A 20458-nucleotide genomic window follows, 5' to 3' on the forward strand; every position below is an offset into this window, starting at 1 on the left:
TAAGTGAAGAAAGTCAGAGAAAGACAAATATTACATGATATCACTTATATGTGGAATCTAAAAAAATAGTATAAATGAACTTATTTACGAAACAGAAAGACTCACAGACACAGAAAACAAACTTATGGTTACCAAAGGGGAAGGGGGAGATTAACAGATACACACTACCATATATAAAATAGGTAAACAACAAGGATTTACTGTATAGCATAGGGAACTACATTCAATATCTTATGATAATCTATAGTAGAAAAGAATTTTAAAAAGATAGATATAGATAGATATATAGATATAGATACACATATACAGTGAATCACTTTATTGTATACCTGAAACAAACACAACATTGTACATCAACTATACTTCAACTAAAAAAAAAAGAATATTTCTTTCAAGACAACTTTAAATGTCAACTTTCCTTACAGATATTTATTGAAACAATGGAACTTTTTGGAAACTTTAGTCAAAGACAAAGAGAACACACAAAAGGTCTTACCATTTTCTGCTAGAGCAGCAGCCACTTCATTGAGAGTGGAATAGATATTGCAGGCAGCCCATCGGCACTGTGCCCCCAGAGCGCCCAGAGTTTCCATAAGCACCTATATTAAAGAGAAAGCAAGAGATGAGCAAGCATGGGCCAAACAATTGGTCAAGGAGATTAAGCTTATATATTTGACAATGAGAAAGTACATTAGGAATAACTAACGCCCATGATTTTCAAACTGTGCTTTACAGAAACTTCAATACTTTGAGAAGAGGGCAAGGGCTGGAGGCAGGCATGGGGAAGGCTCCAGCTGAGCTTTTACTCATTTAACATATTGGGCCTCCCTGTAAGATTTAATTAAACCAAGGCTTTCAGTGCCAAACATCTTTTTAAAAACCACAAATTTATAGTTCTGCTTCTCCTTAGGATGTAGAAAGCTGCAAGAGGAGCTTCCACCTTAACAAGAAAAAGCTGGATAATCTACAAAACCATAACTTTTCTTGAGTACATCAAAGAGCTGAGGTCATAATGCAACCAAGGAACTCCAAAGCGCAACAAATCCCTTTAAGGAGAGAGGGAACATTGTTTCACCCTTGTCAGAGCACAGAAGGAAGAGGTGGCTGCTATACATCACGGTAAGAAAAAATTAGTTAAAATTTTAATGAATTAGTAAAGGCTGAGTGTGGGCAAGTATGTCAGTTTGGAACTTCTGGTAGCCCCATTCACAAGGAGAGTTCATACTCACATGCAAGCTCTTTTCCAGGGGCTTCCAACCAGGGCTCACAAGAAAGATTGGGGGCAGGGAGCATATTGGCTGTGCTCAAAGATAAGCATGAAACCTCGGCACTTCTCCACAGTCTTCTCTCATAGGAAGCAAAAGCCTTAAACTGTAGCAAGAGGAGCAGGAATTATGCCTGCCGCCAGGGACCAGGCAAAGAGCTATTGCTTCTGGGGAAGGGTGGAAGCAAAAACTCTCTGCTCCTGGGGTAGTAGCAGAAAATCCTCTTGGGCCCAGGACCCTACACTGATACAAAGTAAAAATCTGCTACCTCTCCAGGAGGGACAGGAAAATATCTCTGCTCAAGACCTACCACCAATACAAGGCAAAATTTGGCTGCTACAGAGAGGAGTGGCAGGAACACTGAAAAAGTCCTACCTTCACAGAGGCCTGCCTAACACTGAGGCTGGACCAGAAAATCTAAGAACCCCACTTGCCCTCTCCTTGAGCCTAGCTCCAGGAAACAAGGAGTAGCAGTCGTGTGCTGCAGCGGGGACATGCACTTGAAGACAGAGCCCCCCTGTGGCAAGCATGTGCAGAAGCAGCTGAAAGCCCCAGGGTGAAGTGCAAACACGGAGGAGTAGGAGAGCCCTCCAGCCTGGGGCAATTTGTAGCCTTTGGTATGGAACAACAGAATTGAAATCCAGCCCAATTCTTGACAGTAATGGAAAATAATATACTACCATTCAATGTAAAATTTCAAGGCACGCCAAAAAAAGTGAAAAAAAACCCCAACCCATTGTCAGGAAAGTATTCAAGAGAACCAGACTCTGAGATGAGATAGATGTTTGATCAGACAGGAACTTTCAATTAACTATGATTAATATATTTATGCTAAGGGGTGTAGTGAAAAAGATGGACAACATCCATAAACAGGTAGGGAATTTCAGCAGAGAGATGGAATCTATAAAAACAAGTCAAATAGAAATGTCAGAATTTTTTTTAAGGATCAGATTTAAGAATTCTTTCATTAGGCTTATCACCAGACTGGGCATATCTAGGGATAGAATCAGTGAACTTGAAGATAGATCAATAGAAATGACCAAACTGAAACACAGAAAGAAAAAAGAGTGGGGGAAAAAATCAGAAGAGAGCATCTAAGATCTATGGGATACTATCAATGGCCTAATTTACAGAAGGAGAGAACAGGGCAACAGATATATATGAAAAGTTAATGGGCAATTATTTTTGAAAATTAATGAAAGAGGATCCAGGAACAATGATATCCCAATAGCAAAGAGCACACTAGTATACAGAGCCACTAAAAGGAAAAGGAACCAGGGCTCCTTGGAGAAATGGCTGATTCCAGGGATAGGACAGGGAAGGTACAAAATGAGCTTAGATCATCTTGTACCAGAAGCAAGAAGTGCTCAAAGAATGAAAGGAATATGTCAAGAGACAAGGCACAGAAGCAAGACTTAAGGGGTTCCTCTTGGCCAAAATTGGAACAATTTTTATCATAATAAATAATGATAGTAATGGATTATAACCCATTAAATAAAATAGGAAACAATGACTCCACACAAATTAAAATACATAAATGAATGAATAAATGGAAAGTTTGATGAAGAATGGGATATTTACACAGTTTCGTATTACTACCTCACAAAATACTTATTAATTACAAAAGAGGAAAAATAACTTTTACACTAGAAAAGTCTGGCAGACACCACCTCCATCAAGGGATCAAAATGAACATCTTTATGGGACAAATCGAAAACAAGTGCCATCTGATAGGATTAAATGAAAAAAGCACAGCATCATTTTCTACGTACTAAGGACATACTACAGAATAATTGGTCTATAATCTTCAAAGTGTCAAGGTCATGAAAGTCAAGGAAAGAGTGATGAACTATCCAGCACTGCAGGAGACTAAAGAGATGACAATTAAATGAGACACATAACTATGGACTGGATCCTTTGGTTATAAAAAAGTATTATTGGGACAATTAGTGAAGCTCAAATGGGACCTGAGGATTAGATGGCAATAATGAATCAATGTTAATTTCCTAATTTTGAATGGTTGTACTGGTTGGACAGGAGAATGTTCTTGTTTGTAGAAAATATACACTAAGGTATTTGTGGGAGCATCATAAGGTTGGCAACTTACTTTTCAATGGTTCAGAAAAAAAAGTTATCTGTGCTGTATTTCCAACTTTTCTATAAATCTGTGTGTATTTCAAATTTTAAAAAATTATTAAAATAAATTTAATCCACTGATTTGATCCTGACTTGCTTTCACTTCAGTATGTAAGATGGAGATAGGCTTCTTTATAAGAAGGTAGTATAGGGACTTCCCTGGTGGTCCAATGGTTAAGACTCTGCATTCCCAATGCAGGGGGCCCAGGTTCAATCTCCAGTCAGGGAACTAGATCCCACATGCCACCACTAAAAAGATCCCACATGCCGCAACTAAAGATCCCGCACACTGCAAGGAAGATCCTGCATACTAAAACTAAGACCCAATGCAGCCAAATAAAAAAATGAATAAATATTTTTTAAAAAAAGAAGGTAAGGTACCACCCTACTGCTTCGATTAAGAGCTCTTTTAACAAGGATAAATCTTTGGTGAAAAATTTTGTTTTAAAATTTCCTGACAGTGCTTAACTTTGGGTACTGATAATTTTCATTTAAAAAATTTGTATTTTCTAATATTTATATACAAAATAAAAATTCTAATTAAAAATATGCTCTAATTAAAAAAAATACGTGCAAACAACTCCACTAGGCTAACTCTCTCATATAATTCATCTAAGGCCACAGCAGAACTACTCTTATATCTTAATTTCTTTACCTTTCAATATCCAATCCAATTTTTTTCTATCCTGTTTTAATTTTCACCTTAAAGAATTTTTGAATTTCTAAAACTAGGATTCCTCAACGTGCCAAACAAGAGAATGATACTGAGACTTACCTAAAAAGCAATATAAATTAACTAGAAAAGTGACTGGGACCAAGAATATAAGAACTATTTAAAGAACTATGAGTCCAGACTGCTCGCTATTAGGGCTCAAGCAGAAGTGAAGGCAGGTATAAGTGGGAGGAGGACAGAGCTCAGAAGCTGGTTTAACTCGACTTTAAATCATTACTGTTTAGAGAGAGTAGCTAATGAATCTGGTTGGAAGGAACTATGGAAACACACCTAAAAAATATAAATATTTAGATCCAAGTCTATTAGAAACATGGACAGGAAACTGTTAACTATGATAGTTATTTCTGGAGCATGGGATTATAGCAGACTTTGTCTTTCTACATTACAGATTGTGGTAATGCTTGAATATTATAAAATGAACATGAATTACTTTTGTAATCAGAAAAATAAAATAGAGATTAAAAAAACAAAGCAAAATTCCTTTGTAATTTTTTTTAAAGGAAACAGAAAAATGTGGGGAGGGAACAATAAAAAAATATTAAAATTGGTAAACTAATTTTGATTACTCCATTCAGGAAAAAAAAGAAAGTAACCTTGAAGAGTGGTAATGTTTATGAGCCAGGGGGTAAAAAAGAAACTAGATGTAATTTAGCAACATGAGACAGTACAGAAGCACTAACTATTTTAAGCCACCACACTTAAGTCTCATGTCCCTGACTGGGGAAGCCCAAAAAAGGTTCCAAGAGTGTTTCTGCCTTGATTCATTAGTCTATAGCTCCAAAAAGTGATAGCTTTTCAATTTATTATACTAATTTTGGGGTACCAAGGTATCCTTTTCCTCAGAGAACACATAACCCAGAAAAGTCTCACAGGGAAGATGCTAACAGTAGCTGTGTCTTGAGGAATCTCTGCTATTCTGAAAAAGGAATGTGGCCACATAGTGTTGTGCTTACGAGACAATCTTTTGGAAGAGATCTAGTCATACAAATGACCTGGATCTTATAAATCCCATAAAAGAGTCCAGACAATTTCTTAATACAATGATTTTCTGTAGTGGTCTCATTACGGTTGGCAACTTAATATATATCACATCTTTGATGATGACGACTCTAAGTCAGTGGTTCTCAGCAGAGGAACTTTGGAAAACCGTGGGGGCATTTTTGGTTGTCACGGTAATTGGTAGGGGAGTGTTACTAGCACTTAGTGGGTAGGGCCAGGGATCTTGACATTTCGAAAGTGTAAGACAGTCTCCTAGAACAAAAAAACCATGCCATACCTGGTACAATTTTCAAGTGTTCCAATGAAAAGTTCACATGAGTGAGAAATCTATTTATAATTATCTGAGTTTAGAACTTTATTCCACTTTACATATCAACAAAGGTATTGTCGTAGCTTTAATACAAAACAATAATAGTTTTTCCAAGAATGCAATAAGTGTATAAACCAAGAGAAAACTCATATTTTTGATATTGTTGTTATTCAGAAATTTACAAAAAGTGGTTTATAATTTCAGAAAATGATATAATTTGGCAATATTTCTCTGGTGCTCTGGAACCAGTAACACATTTCTATGTATATAAATTTGTAGCACTCACATTCAAATAATGTTACAAATAAGTACAAATATCTGACTATTCAACTCTACTTGTACCCAAGTACTTACATATTGAAATGCACATTATTTTATTATAAATTGCTTTCCTTTTATTCTTCCTTCATATTTCAGTAATATTTTACATATATTTTAAAAAAATTATATGTATCTAGCTATGCTATATCTGAATTTCATTTCAAGAAAATACCGGGCCATTGCAAAACATATTTTTTAATCAAAAGGGGTCAGTGAATCTGAGAAGGGTGAAAATTACAGATCTCAAGCAATCATGGTAACACCAGTTCCTTTGCCAGGATTGGTAGGGCATGAGCATGTGATCCAGTTCTGCTCAGTGACATGACAGAGTACTCTGGAGGACTTATGGGAAAGGTTTCCTTGCTCTTGGGAGAGAGGAAGAAATGGTCCTTCTTCCTCTTCATGTCAGTCTGGGATGGCTTAAAGAGCTGTAACCATCTTGCTATCAGCCTGAGGATGAAATAAGCACAGAGAGGAGGCAGCTCCAAGAGAATCACAGATAGATGAAACTGAGCCCTGAGAGCCTTCATCTGAAGTCCACCTTACCTCCGGACTTCTAGCTATGTAATGTCATGAATTCCCTTATGTACAATCCAGGTTGAATCAGGTTTTCTCTTATTTGCAGCTGACAGCAGCCTAACACAGAGGTGCTGTGTAGAAATGACACTGGAAGGGAAGATAAGGGGAAGCAGTGGAGAAGACTGGAGAAAGAATAAGCTTGGGAATCAGATATATTGAAGTTTAAATCTCGATTCTGTGGTTTACTAGCTGTATAACCTTGGACAAATTACTTAAACTCCGTGAGCTTCAGCTTCCTCGTTTATAAAATGGAAACAGGAATATGTGCTTTTACATGGCCATTATGAGGGTTAACGAGCACCTATTAAGCTCTGAACTAGTGCTTGGCATGGTGCCAGCCCTTAATAGCTGGTGGCTGTTATTAACTATTGTTATGTGGAGAAAGGAAAAGGACTCACAGCAGTCTGAGCAGTGATGTGTGTGCAACCCACAATTTTGGCTCCGGCCAAAGGTTTCTCTCCTTGAGCTCTCTTCCTCAAAGCCATCAGTGCCGGCATTTCTGAAAAGGCCCAATACATACGCAGCAATTTTAGAGAGGAGGGATGAGAGGTAAAGAATAACAGAAAAATGTACTCTCTTAAGATAAGATCCTTCCCCAATCAGGTTCTCTGTTAGATTAAGGTTTCTCAAGGGATCAAAACATTAAACTTGATTTTTCTGTTATAAGAGACTTCTAGAGGTAAATGGTCCAATGTTTAATTCCCTATATCCCAGTCCCCCTTATCTAGTCTCTCTCCCCCTCTTCCTTATTCCTTCTAGACCCTCTAGAGTTTCCTCCCTCCCCACAGTGTTTCCTGAACCCCTATTTCTTTTGTTATAAGTATTCTTCAAAATCACACTGAAATTTCACAAACTACTAGACCCCAGGATGTAAAAAGGAATTAACATGGACAAAAAGACACTGGCAGCTTGAGAGGAAAAGGTGTTTACTTTCTTTACCTTGTTCAGCAATTTCAATTTCTCTTCGTCCAAACTCCGCCTGTTTGATGTTCTTGACACAGAAGTCACTGCTTCCCTTAGAGTTCTTTTGCTGCTTGTCCCTGGGAGATGTCTCATCATCAGAGCTATCTGTATATGAAGCAGCTGGAATGACAGGATAAAATACCTTTATGGGAAAAAAATGGCTTCCTCTAAAACTCCAAACCATGGAGTAAACTGAGGCTTTTCTAGTAATCCAGCACCTTGTAAATTTACACATTTGGTAAGCACCTAAGTGGCGCCAAGGAGCTGTCTCAATCATCATTCATGGAAAGTGCTATCCACAGGCCAGAAAGAGGAAGCTGAGAGACATTGCCAAAGACATTCTCCCTGGGTAGCATAACTTGGAATCTAAGGCTAACTTTATCTTCAGAACACGCAGAAGTCCTTGAAAATGAAAAAAGAGAGAGGTTATACCATGGTAGCAATAGGTTCAAGTTCTTAATGCATGATCATGGTGATTAACCTATGGGTTTCTGGGATCCTAGCCACCCTTCTCTGCTTGCTGCTTAAACACCTGATATAATTTGTGTTTCAGTACAGTCACTGAACAGATAAGACCTAGAAAACAAGGAACCCATGGGAAAGTAATTAAGAACCACACAAAAAGTGTTTGTCTGACAAAACAGAGCTTTCTTTTTTCAGACTGGCTCTGATGAGGCTGAACTATGCCTGCAGACCCAATTAGACATTGACAATGAAGCATTCAGTGTGCTCTCCCTTCTTGCTGGCCTCAGTGGGTCCTGCATTAGGCATTTGAGATTCCCAAAGAAGCAGATAAATCATCTTTCAGTATAATTAAATGCTCTGATGACTAATCAATCCATTTAGCAACATACACTAGAGGGTGGAAGGTCTAAGACTTTTGATTGTGGCTAATAGGCAGCTACTGCTGCTGCCATTCCCATGTTTGACTGAGGTCCTTTTAGCCTTCATATAATTCTGTAGTTGCTAATCATTGCAGTAATCTCTTTCTTTGATTTATGTTTAAGTTCCTGAGGATAGTTTCTTCCTAAGCAGTCCTCAAGGTTTTGTGGGGAGGAAGGTTGGGGACATGAAGCACTGTCTATAAAGCATTATATATTTCTCAATGAGATAAGAAGTATTTCCATCACTTTTAAAGGGAGAAAGCTGCAAAAGCTCAGAGCTCCTAGGGTCTCCTGATCTACTTATATCCAGAGAATTAAGGCATTTCTGGGATTTCTTAGCAAAGGGTCTATCTCTGGGAGGGCTGTAAAAGGCAAGTCTGACCTTGCCCAGTTAATCAAGCATGGTGCTACAAAATGTTTGGGCAGCAGGGGCCCGAGTGTCTCTCTTGGAGCTGGAAAACTGCCCTAGAGCAAAGTCCTAACACGAGGCAACAAGAAAGAACATGAGCACCAGGGGAGGTGGGGGAATTAATAAATCCCCAAAGGGACTTTTGTTCTTGAAAGGAGATAATCTGTACAAAAAGTCTATGGTTCTCCCTCCTAGGGTGAGTGAGAGCTCAAAGTACCTTTGGCAACAGAGCCCAGAAACAGTTTCCTGGGCAGTCACCTGTTTCACCAATCAATACTCAGAAATGGCTTATGAGTTGGAGGCTCAGGGGAACCATTCTTCTATCACCTGAGAGAAGAAAGATAACAGCCATCCTAATCCTGATCCAAATTTATAGAAAAGTTGCTTTTGAAGAAAGTCTTCACATTCAGAGTATCCTGAAATTTCAAATCCTTTTCCAGAGCCATGATGATTTTTATGCTCCCTAATGGCCATTTAAATACAATGGTTAAGTGTTCTGGAGTCAGAGAGATTTTGGTTGAAGTCTCAGTCTCTGCTTCTGGGTATAAAGTAGAGGTGATACCAGAACCTTTTTCACAGGGTTGTTAATTCATTCATGTATTCAGTCATTCACACATTCAGCTGTTCATTCAATGAATTTTTATTGTGCATCTACTATGTACCAGGCACAGTCTAAGTGCTGGGGATACAGGACGGATATCGATTGTCTTTGTCTTCATGGGATTTTCAGTCTAGTAGGGGAGTCAGACATGAAATAACTAATTACAGAATTAATTATTTAGAGTTTTTCTTTCCATATGGTTGTAATATGTGCTATGAAGCAGACTATATAATATGCAGACATGATTTGTCAGAATCAAGTTGCTGAGAAGATTAAATAAAATAATGTACGTAAAGTGCTTAGTGCAATGCTGGCATAAAGTAATTAAGCACTCAGTAAATGATACCTGTTATTATTACTGGTTTTTGTACATATTTTTAATTCAATACCAAATATAACATCTTTAAGGGTTCTTACTTAGCTTTAGGATTTTGAATGGGAAAGGAATGACATACATACAATATTATTTAGCAGTTTCTTTTTTTCTCTACCTCCGTCATCTATTAATCTACCCAAGCAGCAGGTGGTTGGCTGGCAGTGATGAAAAAGGTTGAGACTGGAGTCCTAACTCTACCCAGAATAGCTCTCCTCTCCCTATGCCTCTTCGGCTTTTAAGGACGAGTCAGGGGAAAAAAGCCAACCAAACAACAACAAAACCCCCTAAAATTCTCCTTAAGAGAAGTACTCAAATTTTTGGTTTTCTTCCAACTCAAAGAGAAAAATTATTTATACTACTTCCCTTTTCTAAAGGGAAAGAACAGTATCTTCTTTTCTTAACAGTAGTCAACTGGTTATAGTTAGTTCAACCAATCTTTTTCTTTGAGCCAAAATGGATTTGTTTTCAAAGAGCCCTTTATACAGACCTGTTATCAAGTGAGATCCAAAAGTATCAGTTGTCTAGACTGTACTAATATGTGAATGCAAAATGGCTGACACACTTAGACCAAGAGAATGTTATTGTTGCAAACACAGTGGAAAGATTATTCCTGAACTAACATAACATTTTTTTAAATCCATAACTCATTTCTGCCACTATATTTAAAGTAGCATATTCATGAAAATAGTTGAGATAGAATTAAAAATTCTTCCTAGGAAAATTTAGAGAAACCCAACACACACACACACACACACACACACACACACACACACACACACATGCTTGAACAGTTTCTAAAGTGTTTGTAATTGTCAGCACATTCTGAAGACCAGAGTCATAATTTAGTCAAAAATGAACAACCGATAATCAAGACAATCACTTACTGAAGTACAGGTCTGAGACCTTAGCTCTAACTTCACCTCTGATTGGTTAAGTGACCAATTTTCAATTTATCCAACCATAAAATAGGGAGTATAATAGATCCTCTCTCTCCCCATGCTCTCCCTTTCCCCTAACTCCCACCAGAAAAATCTTATGAATAAATGAGATAATCACAAAAAAAGGGTTCAATTTCTAGGTAGAAAAGTAATACAAAGTACAAAATAACTCTATCATGGGATGTTCTCTTGTTTCTTTTTTTTTTTTGGTTTTTTTTTTTTTTTGCGGTACGCGGGCCTCTCACTGTTGTGGCCTCTCCCGTTGCGGAGCACAGGCTCCGGACGCGCAGGCTCAGCGGCCACGGCTCACGGGCCCAGCCGCTCCGCGGTACGTGGGATCTTCCCGGACCGGGGCACGAACCTGTGCCCCTTGCATCGGCAGGCGGGCTCTCAACCACTGCGCCACCAGGGAAGCCCTGTTCTCTTGTTTCATGGTATCTCAGAATCAAAACATAATTTGGTGAATCACTAATCCACAATCTACTCCATGGAAGTGGCATACATTTGTTCTATGGCTCAAGCCTGATTAAGCCTTACCTCCTAGCAGCTGTGATATTGTGGGTTATTGCTAGGGGAGGAAGCTGTCAGACCTCTGGCTCAATTAGTCCTATTAGACTATTTTAAGTCAGGCAATTCCCCTTGGACCCAATCTATTCATTTGGTAATGGAATAACAGTAATGACCTGTGTGTTAATGTGCAGCAGATTTCATTGATAACACTCTAGAAATATGTGAAAAGCTATGTTAGCAACCAAAATATAGACAAACAAAACTTTGTTATTTGGAAAAATCTGAAAATACTTCAAGCTTTAGAAGAGCCAATTATGAACTAAGGAACTTTAGTCCTCTTTCCTTATCCTTAACCAATTAACTCACTGCAATGACAGCTTTTTCAGAAATATATCACTGAGAATGATCTGACTTTGAAGAAAAGTCTCTTCTATTCATTTGTTTTTAAGGGTATTGTGCTTAGAGAAAGAGTTTTTAGAAGTTTGTTTTTTATAAAATAATTTCAAGGATTGATGTAGCCCCTTTCAGTCTGGGTTCCACTAGAATTAAGCCCTAATGTCTTGAAGCATCCACTGAATATATGAATTAACGTCTCTCCTCTGCTTCTAGCAGGGTACTAGTTATGATCCATCCTTTGAAGAACCATCCTTTTCTGTGTTCTGTGATTCCCAGGAGGAACCTGGTTGAAAAGGCCAGAAGAGGTTCCTAAATAAAAGCATGGCAAAACTTAGTATTAGGATCATTAGGAAGGGAGAGTACGCAACAGCCTAAGTAAGACTCTAAGTATCTTCAGCGAAACAAGCACTTTGGACAGGAAGGTATCTTTTTTTGAAATGTCATAAACCTTCTAACTCTTCACATACAGAGAGTGTATCAGAGGTGTATACTCCTTTACAGGGGTGTAAAGTCATATAATAAGAATGTCTCTGGACACCTTTCCCCAATATGTATTTATTGAGCACCTCTTATGTGTCAAACACAGTTCTAAGTAGTGGGAATAGAGCAATACCAAAGAGATAAAAATCTCTGCTCTCATGGATCTCATATTCAAGTAAGGGAAGAAAGACAACAATAAATTATATGTTATATGATAATAAGTGCTATGGAGAAAAATAAAGGAGGAAAATTTGATAGGTGTGGGGTGTCTGTACAATTTTAAAAGAGGATAGGTCTCAGCGAGAAGGTGATCTTTGGTTAAGAACCTAAGGAGGCAAGATACCCAGTGAGGGTAACCTAGAGCATTCCAGGCAGAGGAAATAGCAAGTGCAAAGGCCTTAAGGCAGGAGAATGCATGGCATGTTTCAAAATAACAGTTAGTAGGATAGCACGACTGGAGTGAACAAAATAGCCAGGGGAGGAGGAAAGTTTGGGAAATAGAGATGTGATTAGAAATATAATGTGAGGGTGGATGGTATAGGGTCTAGTAGGCCATTGTGAGAACTTTAGCTCTTACTCAGAGCGAGACTGGGAAGCCACTGGAGGGTTTGGAGCTAAGAAGTGATACGATCTGACTTATTTTAAAAAATGAATCTGGCTGCAGCATTGAGAATAGACTGAAGAGGGGCAAGGCTGGAACTCAGCAATTCAGTTTTTAAGACATGGGAGGGCTGAGATGCCTATAAAACATCAGGACCGAGCAGGTAGTTGAATATCTGGGGCTAGTGTGCAGAGGAAAGATTTGGGCTAGAGATAAATTTGAGAATCAAACACCAATATATGGTATTTAAAACTATGAGATTGAATGAGTTCCCTTGGGAAGAGATAAACACAGAAGGGAAGAAGTCCGAGGATCAGTCTTTGGGGCTCTAACAATGTTAATTTCTATAGTCAATTAAAATATAACATATGCTGAAAATGGGTTCCAAGTTTTTACTGACATGCATTTGCATATCTTCTCATATTTAGAAAGCTGTAATTCTGTTATTCCTGGCTTTTCATTTGATGAGTATGGAGGTTTTTCTGTTACCTCATATAACTTTCCCATTGCCTCTGTTATGAGCATTTCAGGCTGTTAGAGTTTTCCAGGATCACACAACAAATCATACACTGATCAAAGCCTAGCAACTAGGTCTCTCCTAACTCCCAGTCCAAGACTATAGGCAGTAGGCATCTCCATTCACAGTCTGTTTAAAAGGTTTTGACAATTGCTCATGTGGAAACAAGAGAAGGTAACAGTGTGTGTGACACAGCTGCAAACATAATCTTAGGTTTCATTTGAAAAGCACTGAGTTTATGGAAATAATACCTACTATAGATTATTTTGGACCATACCTAGAATATAATATTCACAGGCATAATATTTTTAAAAGGACACAATCTGGAATATATCCAGATGAGGTTAACCAGGACAGTGGGATGCCCTCCAAATCAGGCAGCCAAATATGGTGATTTTCATCTCTAAATAAAATCTTTAAATTTTAGGGATTGTATAAGAGCTTATTGGGAGCTAAATTACTAGATCAAGCAAGGATCACCCTATGATCCAAAATGCTCCCAAAGAGGTCAGATGGCCATTTGTCAGGGATGCCATCAAGGCAATTCCAGCATCCAATGGGAAGCTGAATAATTGATCTTTAAGTTATTTTCCAAGTCCAGGATGTTTTGACTCCACACTCCCGAACTTAGTACCCTTAAATGGATATATAAGGTTGATAATTTTTTTTACTATAGAAATGGCAATTTCACATAGTTCAACCTAAAAGGTCCAATCTATACAGGGTGGTGACATCAGTCACTATCACTCATCAATGAGCTATACCAGGGAACTACTTGTTCACTTAAAAAAGAAAGGTGTCAAACCCACTCTTCTGGGTAAATTGATATTTTGTAAGTACCCTCCCTGCATAGGGGACTTCTGTGGGAAGGCAGGCATTGGTTTTCTCTGCAGGAACATAGTTGGAAATGTGGATCCAGTGTGTAGGGAGGAGATTGAGCTGAAGTTAAATTTTAGTACTATTATTATTTAGTTATCAATCTTTAGATAACATGCACAAACTCAAGAGTCTAAAATGTACACACTCTTTTACAATTCACATTTGCACAACTATTATACTTTCCAGAGTTATAGTAACTGGTTCATGAATTTTCAACAGTTATTGAAAGTTATTTATTTAATTTAATTATTTATTATTCTGCTGGTTATTTTAGCAGAATAAGATAAGTACAAAATTCTTTATCTTTAGACAAAAATCCCTAGGGATTTACATTATGTGATTGTGGGGGAAATGTAAAACAAGAAATGTAAAAAGTGTAAATAACAATCTACCCAATCTAAAAGTTACAGTGTCTCAAACAAGCTTTCTTCAACTTTACATAACAAACACTACTTTCCTATTTGTGTGAAAAACAAAATTTCAGGTCAGGATGAAAATTTTCTAATGAATGTTCTATTTATAATGTGAAGAGGTAACTAGGATAAACACTCAGCTTCCTACCACATTCCTACATAAGAGGAAAATAAAATAGCTCCATATTAGATCAGACATATACTCGGCACTGTTGAACAAATGGTCAATAGCTAGTGGGAAGCAGCTGCATAGCACAGGGAGATCAACTCGGTGCTTTGTGGCCACCTAAAGGGGTGGGATAGGGAGGGTGGGAAGGAGACGCAAGAGGGAGGGGATATGGGGATATACGTATGCATATAGCTGATTCACTTTGTTATACAGCAGAAACTAACACAACATTGTAAAGCAATTATACTCCAATAAAGATGTTAAAAAAACAAAACAGGGCCTCCCTGGTGGCGCAGTGGTTAAGAATCTGCCTGCCAATGCAGGGGACACGGGTTCGAGCTCTGGTCTGGGAAGATCCCACATGCCGTGGAGCAACTAAGCCCGTGAGCCACAACTACTGAGCCTGCGCGTCTGGAGCCTGTGCTCCACAAAGGGAGAGGCCGTGACAGTGAGAGGCCCGCGCACCGCGATGAAGAGTGGCCCCCGCTCGCCGCAACTGGAGAAAGCCCTGGCACAGAAACGAAGACCCAACACAGCCAAAAGTAAATAAATAAATTACAAACAAACAAACAAACAAAAAAAACAAAACAAACAAACAAAAAACAAATGGTCTATGCTGACAAAAGGTCTCACATGTTAATATTCATCTGGCATTAAATGAGAACTCAAGCCCAGGGCCCATATATTGGAATTAATGCCACTGCCAGGAAGGAAGGAGTAACAGACAATACAATGTCACAGCTTAGAAAAGAAGGCAAAGGGCTCACTTGAACTAGCTACAATGATTTCACTGTTTCTCGGGGGCAATTAAGGTTTCTCAGATGGCTGTATGAGGAACCCCTCTTTTATTTTCAAAGAATGGAAAAAACACAAGTCTTCATACATGCCGCTCAGTGAAGGTCATCAGTGAGCAACATACTCTCACCCTCTGAATAAGTCAGAGCTCAGTTTCCTTAATCACTCTCTTCTGCCTTTATTGGAAGAGGAAGCCTCTATTAAGCTCCACTCTGAATCCCCAACAGGAATCCAAAGATTCCACCCAGAATTTTGGTCCAAATTTCCACTGAGAATCAAAGTGTTTATACCAAAACATAGGCTTGATCATGCTTAATTAGCCTGGGATAGACAGGAGGGTCCGTTGATCATACTTAAGTAGTCTCCACAAGTGGGTCCATAGCGGTTCAGTCCTCACCTGAGCTATAGCTGTCAGTAGATGACTGAGAAATGGAGCGAGACAGAGAGCGACGTCCAATTTTGGTGGGACGTTTGTTGAATTCTTGCTTCTGGTCAGCAAATTGGATCTGCTAAGAAAAGGAACTCTAGTTACACAAAGGAAAATAACCTCCATTTTGAGACAGCAATTCAAGGCTTGCATTATAGGATCTTACCTTCCCTCATAGCTGATCTGATTGCACTAACCCACATTTGGAATGTTAAGACTCTTTGGAGAGAATGATTTTCCATTCTTTACCTACTCTGTTTCTATGAAATTTAAATCCTGAAACCACTCTCTGACTATATACCTCTTGCAATCAAAGGGAGAAGGGGATGTACCGGTTAAAATAAATTTTTAGAAAGTCGAGTCATATTCAGAAATCCTTTCTATAGTTTCACTGAAAATTAAGGCTGGAAAGAATCTTTGACACTATCTATTCCAATCTTCATATATCTAAGATGGAAACTGCAAGATACAGAAAGGTAAAGTGACCTGCCTTCAGGTTTTAAGATTCTCAGGAAATAGTATGGTATAATAGGGGAAAAAAAAAGCTTTCTATTCATACAGAGCTTTCTGGAACTGCATTTAAACCCTGGTTATGCCACTCATTAGCTATATGCTGTTCATCAAGATGTTTTTGTGACCCTCCTCTTCTGGTAAATACAACAAAGATGAAAGAACTTACTTCAAAAGTTTTAGAGAGGGTTATATGAAACAATGTATGTAAACCTTGAAACACAGCAGGTGATTCGATTAATACCTGGCTCCCCAACTCCCACCCCTACAAATTCACTGTTCTTGTAACTCTTGCAGATAGTCACTCTAGCTTTTTAAAGGTTTTCTAAAATGCATTAATTAGCTTTTCAGTACTAATAAGTATAGTAAAAATTAATCTATTATTTAAAAACAATTTTTAAATTTTGACCACGCCCTGCAGCTTGCAGGATCTTAGTTGCCCAACCAGAGAATGAACCCGGGCCACGGCAGTGAAAGCACAGAGTCCTAACCACTGGACCACGAGGGAATTCCCTAATTTATAATTTTTAATGTTTGGTATCACAAAATACTAAAAGCTACAAGGTTGATAATTTGTTAACTATAACAGATATAGGAGTGGATAACTGGACTGAATATGTATAAACCTCAATACTCTTGGAGGTTGCATTTTGGACAATATCTGATCATGAATTTTTGCAATTTTGTCTCTTTTTCCTACTGTTCAAAGTTCAGCTGATACTTTATAACACTTCACATCAAAGCTCATATCATTATTCAACAAATATCTTTCTTTCTTTTTCCGTAATTGAATGTTTGCATAATTGCTTAGATGTGGATCCAATTGGCACGGAGGCAGGAAGAATCAAAGATCTGACAACTGATTCTGCGTTTCATGATAAAAAGACGGTTCCTTGATGGGCAGAACACAGATATGGCATACCAGAATGAAAGTAGCAACTGTCGGCCACATTTCCTGCAGTTAGAGGTAACAGTCATTTGAGTATTCAGACAAGGGGACCAATGCCAAATCAAAGTAGCTTAGCATGCCTTCTAGGGGAATTTATAGCATTTTCATAGCTATAACAACAAATATAGCCTGTGTAGTACTTTAGAGTTTGCAAATTGTTTTCAGCAATATGAAAATTATTTGGATTAGAAGCATTCTCCAAAATGAAAAATGGCAAAATTGTTTTACTGAAGTAGCAATTTATTCCAAAAAGATAAAGTGCCCTTTTATGCACTGCCATGGGATGTACATGAACTTCCATGTACTTCTCTTATCACAGTGAATACAACTATCTACCTGTATCCTATACAAACTAGGCTCCATAAAGGCAGGAGCCGTGTATCTTATTCACTTTTATATCCTCAGGTGAAAACGCCTGACACATAATAGGCAACCATGTGCCAAAACGATTAATCTTACTCTATCTTCAGAGTCTGTACTTGATTGAATATTAAGTAAATATGGTAACCATAAGCCAAGTCTACAGTTAAAAGAATTTTTAAGGGCAAAAAAAAAAAAAAAGTGGGGAAGGGGAAGAAGGTGGGTGAGAAGATGGGGAGGGGAGTAGCAGTCAAGCTCGAAACCCTGGCTTCCATTTCACCAACCTTGTTCAAGACAATAATATGTCTTTATTCTTTTTTAGAGGCCCATCTAGGAAAAGGAGTAGTCATTGACTTTCCAAAGGCCACAATGAGTCACTAATGTCAGTAGTGCCTACTTTTAAAAAAGAGTAACAGACAAACCCTGCCTTAGATTATGTACCACCCCCTCGCACTCACACACTACTAGAGGGGGCCAGTCACTCTACCTCTCTAGATTTGTAGGATGGGGTGGGTGGGCACACAGGCCAGTCACTCTACCTCTCTAGATTTGTAGGATGGGGTGGGTGGGCACACACCCATTTACCCCAACAATACCAAACCATGTAGCCATCTATCTGCGCCATCATTTCAAACCAGTTACCTTAAACTGAGCTCTCTTCTCTATAAAGTCCCCTCCATTTACAGTACTTCTTCCTACCCAAGTCAAGTTTAGGATATCTTTTTTTTTCTGGCTGCACTGTGCAGTTTGTGGGATCTCAGTTCCCCGACCAGGGATCAAACCCATACTCCCTGCAGTGGAAGCGCAGAGCCCTAACCACTGTCCCGTGAGGGAATTCTCGAGTTTAGGCTATCTTTTGGCACTAAAGACTAGGCTATGTAGGCTTTCTGCACTCAGAGACATAGGGTTCTAAATCTTGTTTACTTGTCAGACACTGAACTCAAGTTTCTTTAAGAAAGAAGAATATTAAAAAGGGGCTAATCACTTATATAGAGAAAGTTATACAATTTCCCCAAGAAGTAAATGTTTATCTTTTACTGACAACCCATCCCTGGTGCCCACGTCCCCTTAATAGTTACGTGCCATTACATTTTTCACTCCTACTTGTAATACAGTAATCTTCCCACCTCAGGTTGGGATACTCTGGTAGATTCTACCTCCAACTTTCCTACCTTATCTGAAATCAGAGAGTCCTTTAAGGGAACCCTACTTATCCATTTGAGAGAAACTTGCCTAATTCCAACAGGCATCAAGGCGAGGAAGGGAAAGCGACTGTTAGGAGAGGAGCAGCTCACCTTACTCCAGAAGAAGGGACGAAAGCAGGAAAGGAGGGCAAAAGCAGCTGGCCTTTTACAACAGTGGCTATAGCGGCAGCAAGACTGGTAAATAAGAGCTTAGCCTCACCTGGGCTTTAATCCCAGAGTTGCCATTGACAATGTATTTCTTCTTGTTGCTCAGCATAGTGACATCACCAGCCCTACTGCCACCTTTCCAGTCCGGGGGCCCTTGTGCCTAGGCCTTTAAACTTTCCTCATCAGCAATTCTGTTGGCTCTGGTTCCAGCTAGCTTTTCTTTTCGTTGTTTTGGTGGTGGTGCCTTCCCTGGAAACCCTGAAGCACTCCAATGACCCCTCCAGCAGTAGAGCCCAATTTAATAAGGCATTTCTGTTAGTGGCTCATCAGCCATTCCTAATTCTGGTGGCTGTTTTGCTTTTATTATTATTATTTTTTCCCTAAACACCTAATTACACGGATCCTCTGAGCTCTAAATCTTAACAAGTCCCTTGACAAGGCCCAACTTGCATGTGCATAACAATAGCTTATTTATATAACCGGTGCACTTTTTTACCTGCTATAATTAACTTGCTAATTAGCTTCCTTTTTAACCTTACCTCCTCCTTTTCCGTGTCAGATGACTTTAGTTAACCTAGTATCATTAGAAAAAAATTAACTACAGAGCCACTAAAACAATGAGGGAATTTATAAAGATGGTAAGGAAAAAAAAAAAAAGGGAGCCAAGTGCTCAGGCAGCCCCTAACCTACACTCTGTGTCCTTGGGTTAGTCAAACTGGGAACACAGGTTTCAGCTCTGTCACCAAGAAAATCAACTTTCTCAGACCACTGCTTTACTATTAATTGTTCATCTTTTTATGCAGGTTTTGACATTCGGTTTCTAGTCCCATCTCAAGATTGTTGCTGATTAGGTGTCGAGTGATCTGCTTGCTTTTTTCAAAAACCGTGTTTTGTGGAAGGTGCAACTGGGAGTTTTCTATTTCCTCGGGGTCCCCAGAATCATAATGACCTTGTTGCACATCAAGCAGAGTCAAATGAAAGGGCAAAGAATCACATTATTTATTTGCTGGTTTCTGAAAGGGACCCAGTGAATAGGAAAGCTACATTCAACCATATGTTACAGAGATTGGGGTGGGAAATGTGATTTGAATTCTTCCTTTAGAATGAGTGCTTGTTCATAACATAATGGCACATGTGATGATCAGTAATGTCTTAGCATCACTGAAATGAGGGATCACATGTCTGCTACTCCATGAGAGAGTGAGCTCCTCCAGGTCAAGCAACACGTTTACTCATCCTTTTATTCTTCCTGCCAAGTACAACATTTGGCACAGGGAGAAAGGTACTAAATATATTTATGAATAAATAAATGAAAGATTTGTTTTTATGTGTACAGCTTTTCTCCCTTAATGGAGGCATAGACTCTGACTGATTCTTTGATTTATGCATCAGAAACTTATTGGGTTCCTAGAGTGTCAGGAGTTAAAAATGTAGAACATATAGTTCCTGCCCTCAAATAGTTCATGGAATAGTCAGTCACAGGTACAGAAAGATATACAAGCCTGTACTTATAACAGAAATGTGTTCAAGATTCAGTGGCAGCCTAAGGGAAAAAAATGTCATGAAGAGGTTAGTGGTAGGACGGG

General features: G+C 38.7%; 1 protein-coding gene across 6 annotated transcripts in view; it reads right to left on the reverse strand.

Moving 5' to 3' along the window:
* The window catches only part of AHCYL2 (adenosylhomocysteinase like 2), a 175521-nt gene that overhangs the window by 35023 nt on the left and 120040 nt on the right, over positions 1–20458 (reverse strand). For 3 of the 6 annotated variants that reach the window (XM_067042210.1, XM_059074444.2, XM_059074445.2), the window contains 4 exons: positions 15672–15780; positions 7283–7426; positions 6742–6842; positions 497–599 (listed from right to left, as the gene is read on the reverse strand). In XM_067042210.1, the coding sequence (XP_066898311.1) occupies positions 497–599; positions 6742–6842; positions 7283–7426; positions 15672–15780 (457 nt within the window). Of the gene's footprint in view, positions 1–496; positions 600–6741; positions 6843–7282; positions 7427–15671; positions 15784–20458 lie in introns of all 6 variants that reach the window. The other 3 variants (XM_067042209.1, XM_059074443.2, XM_067042211.1) reach the window with 1 other exon arrangement.

The sequence above is a fragment of the Kogia breviceps genome, chromosome 9 (assembly GCF_026419965.1).
Source record: "Kogia breviceps isolate mKogBre1 chromosome 9, mKogBre1 haplotype 1, whole genome shotgun sequence".
Taxonomy (NCBI): Eukaryota; Metazoa; Chordata; class Mammalia; order Artiodactyla; family Physeteridae; genus Kogia; species Kogia breviceps.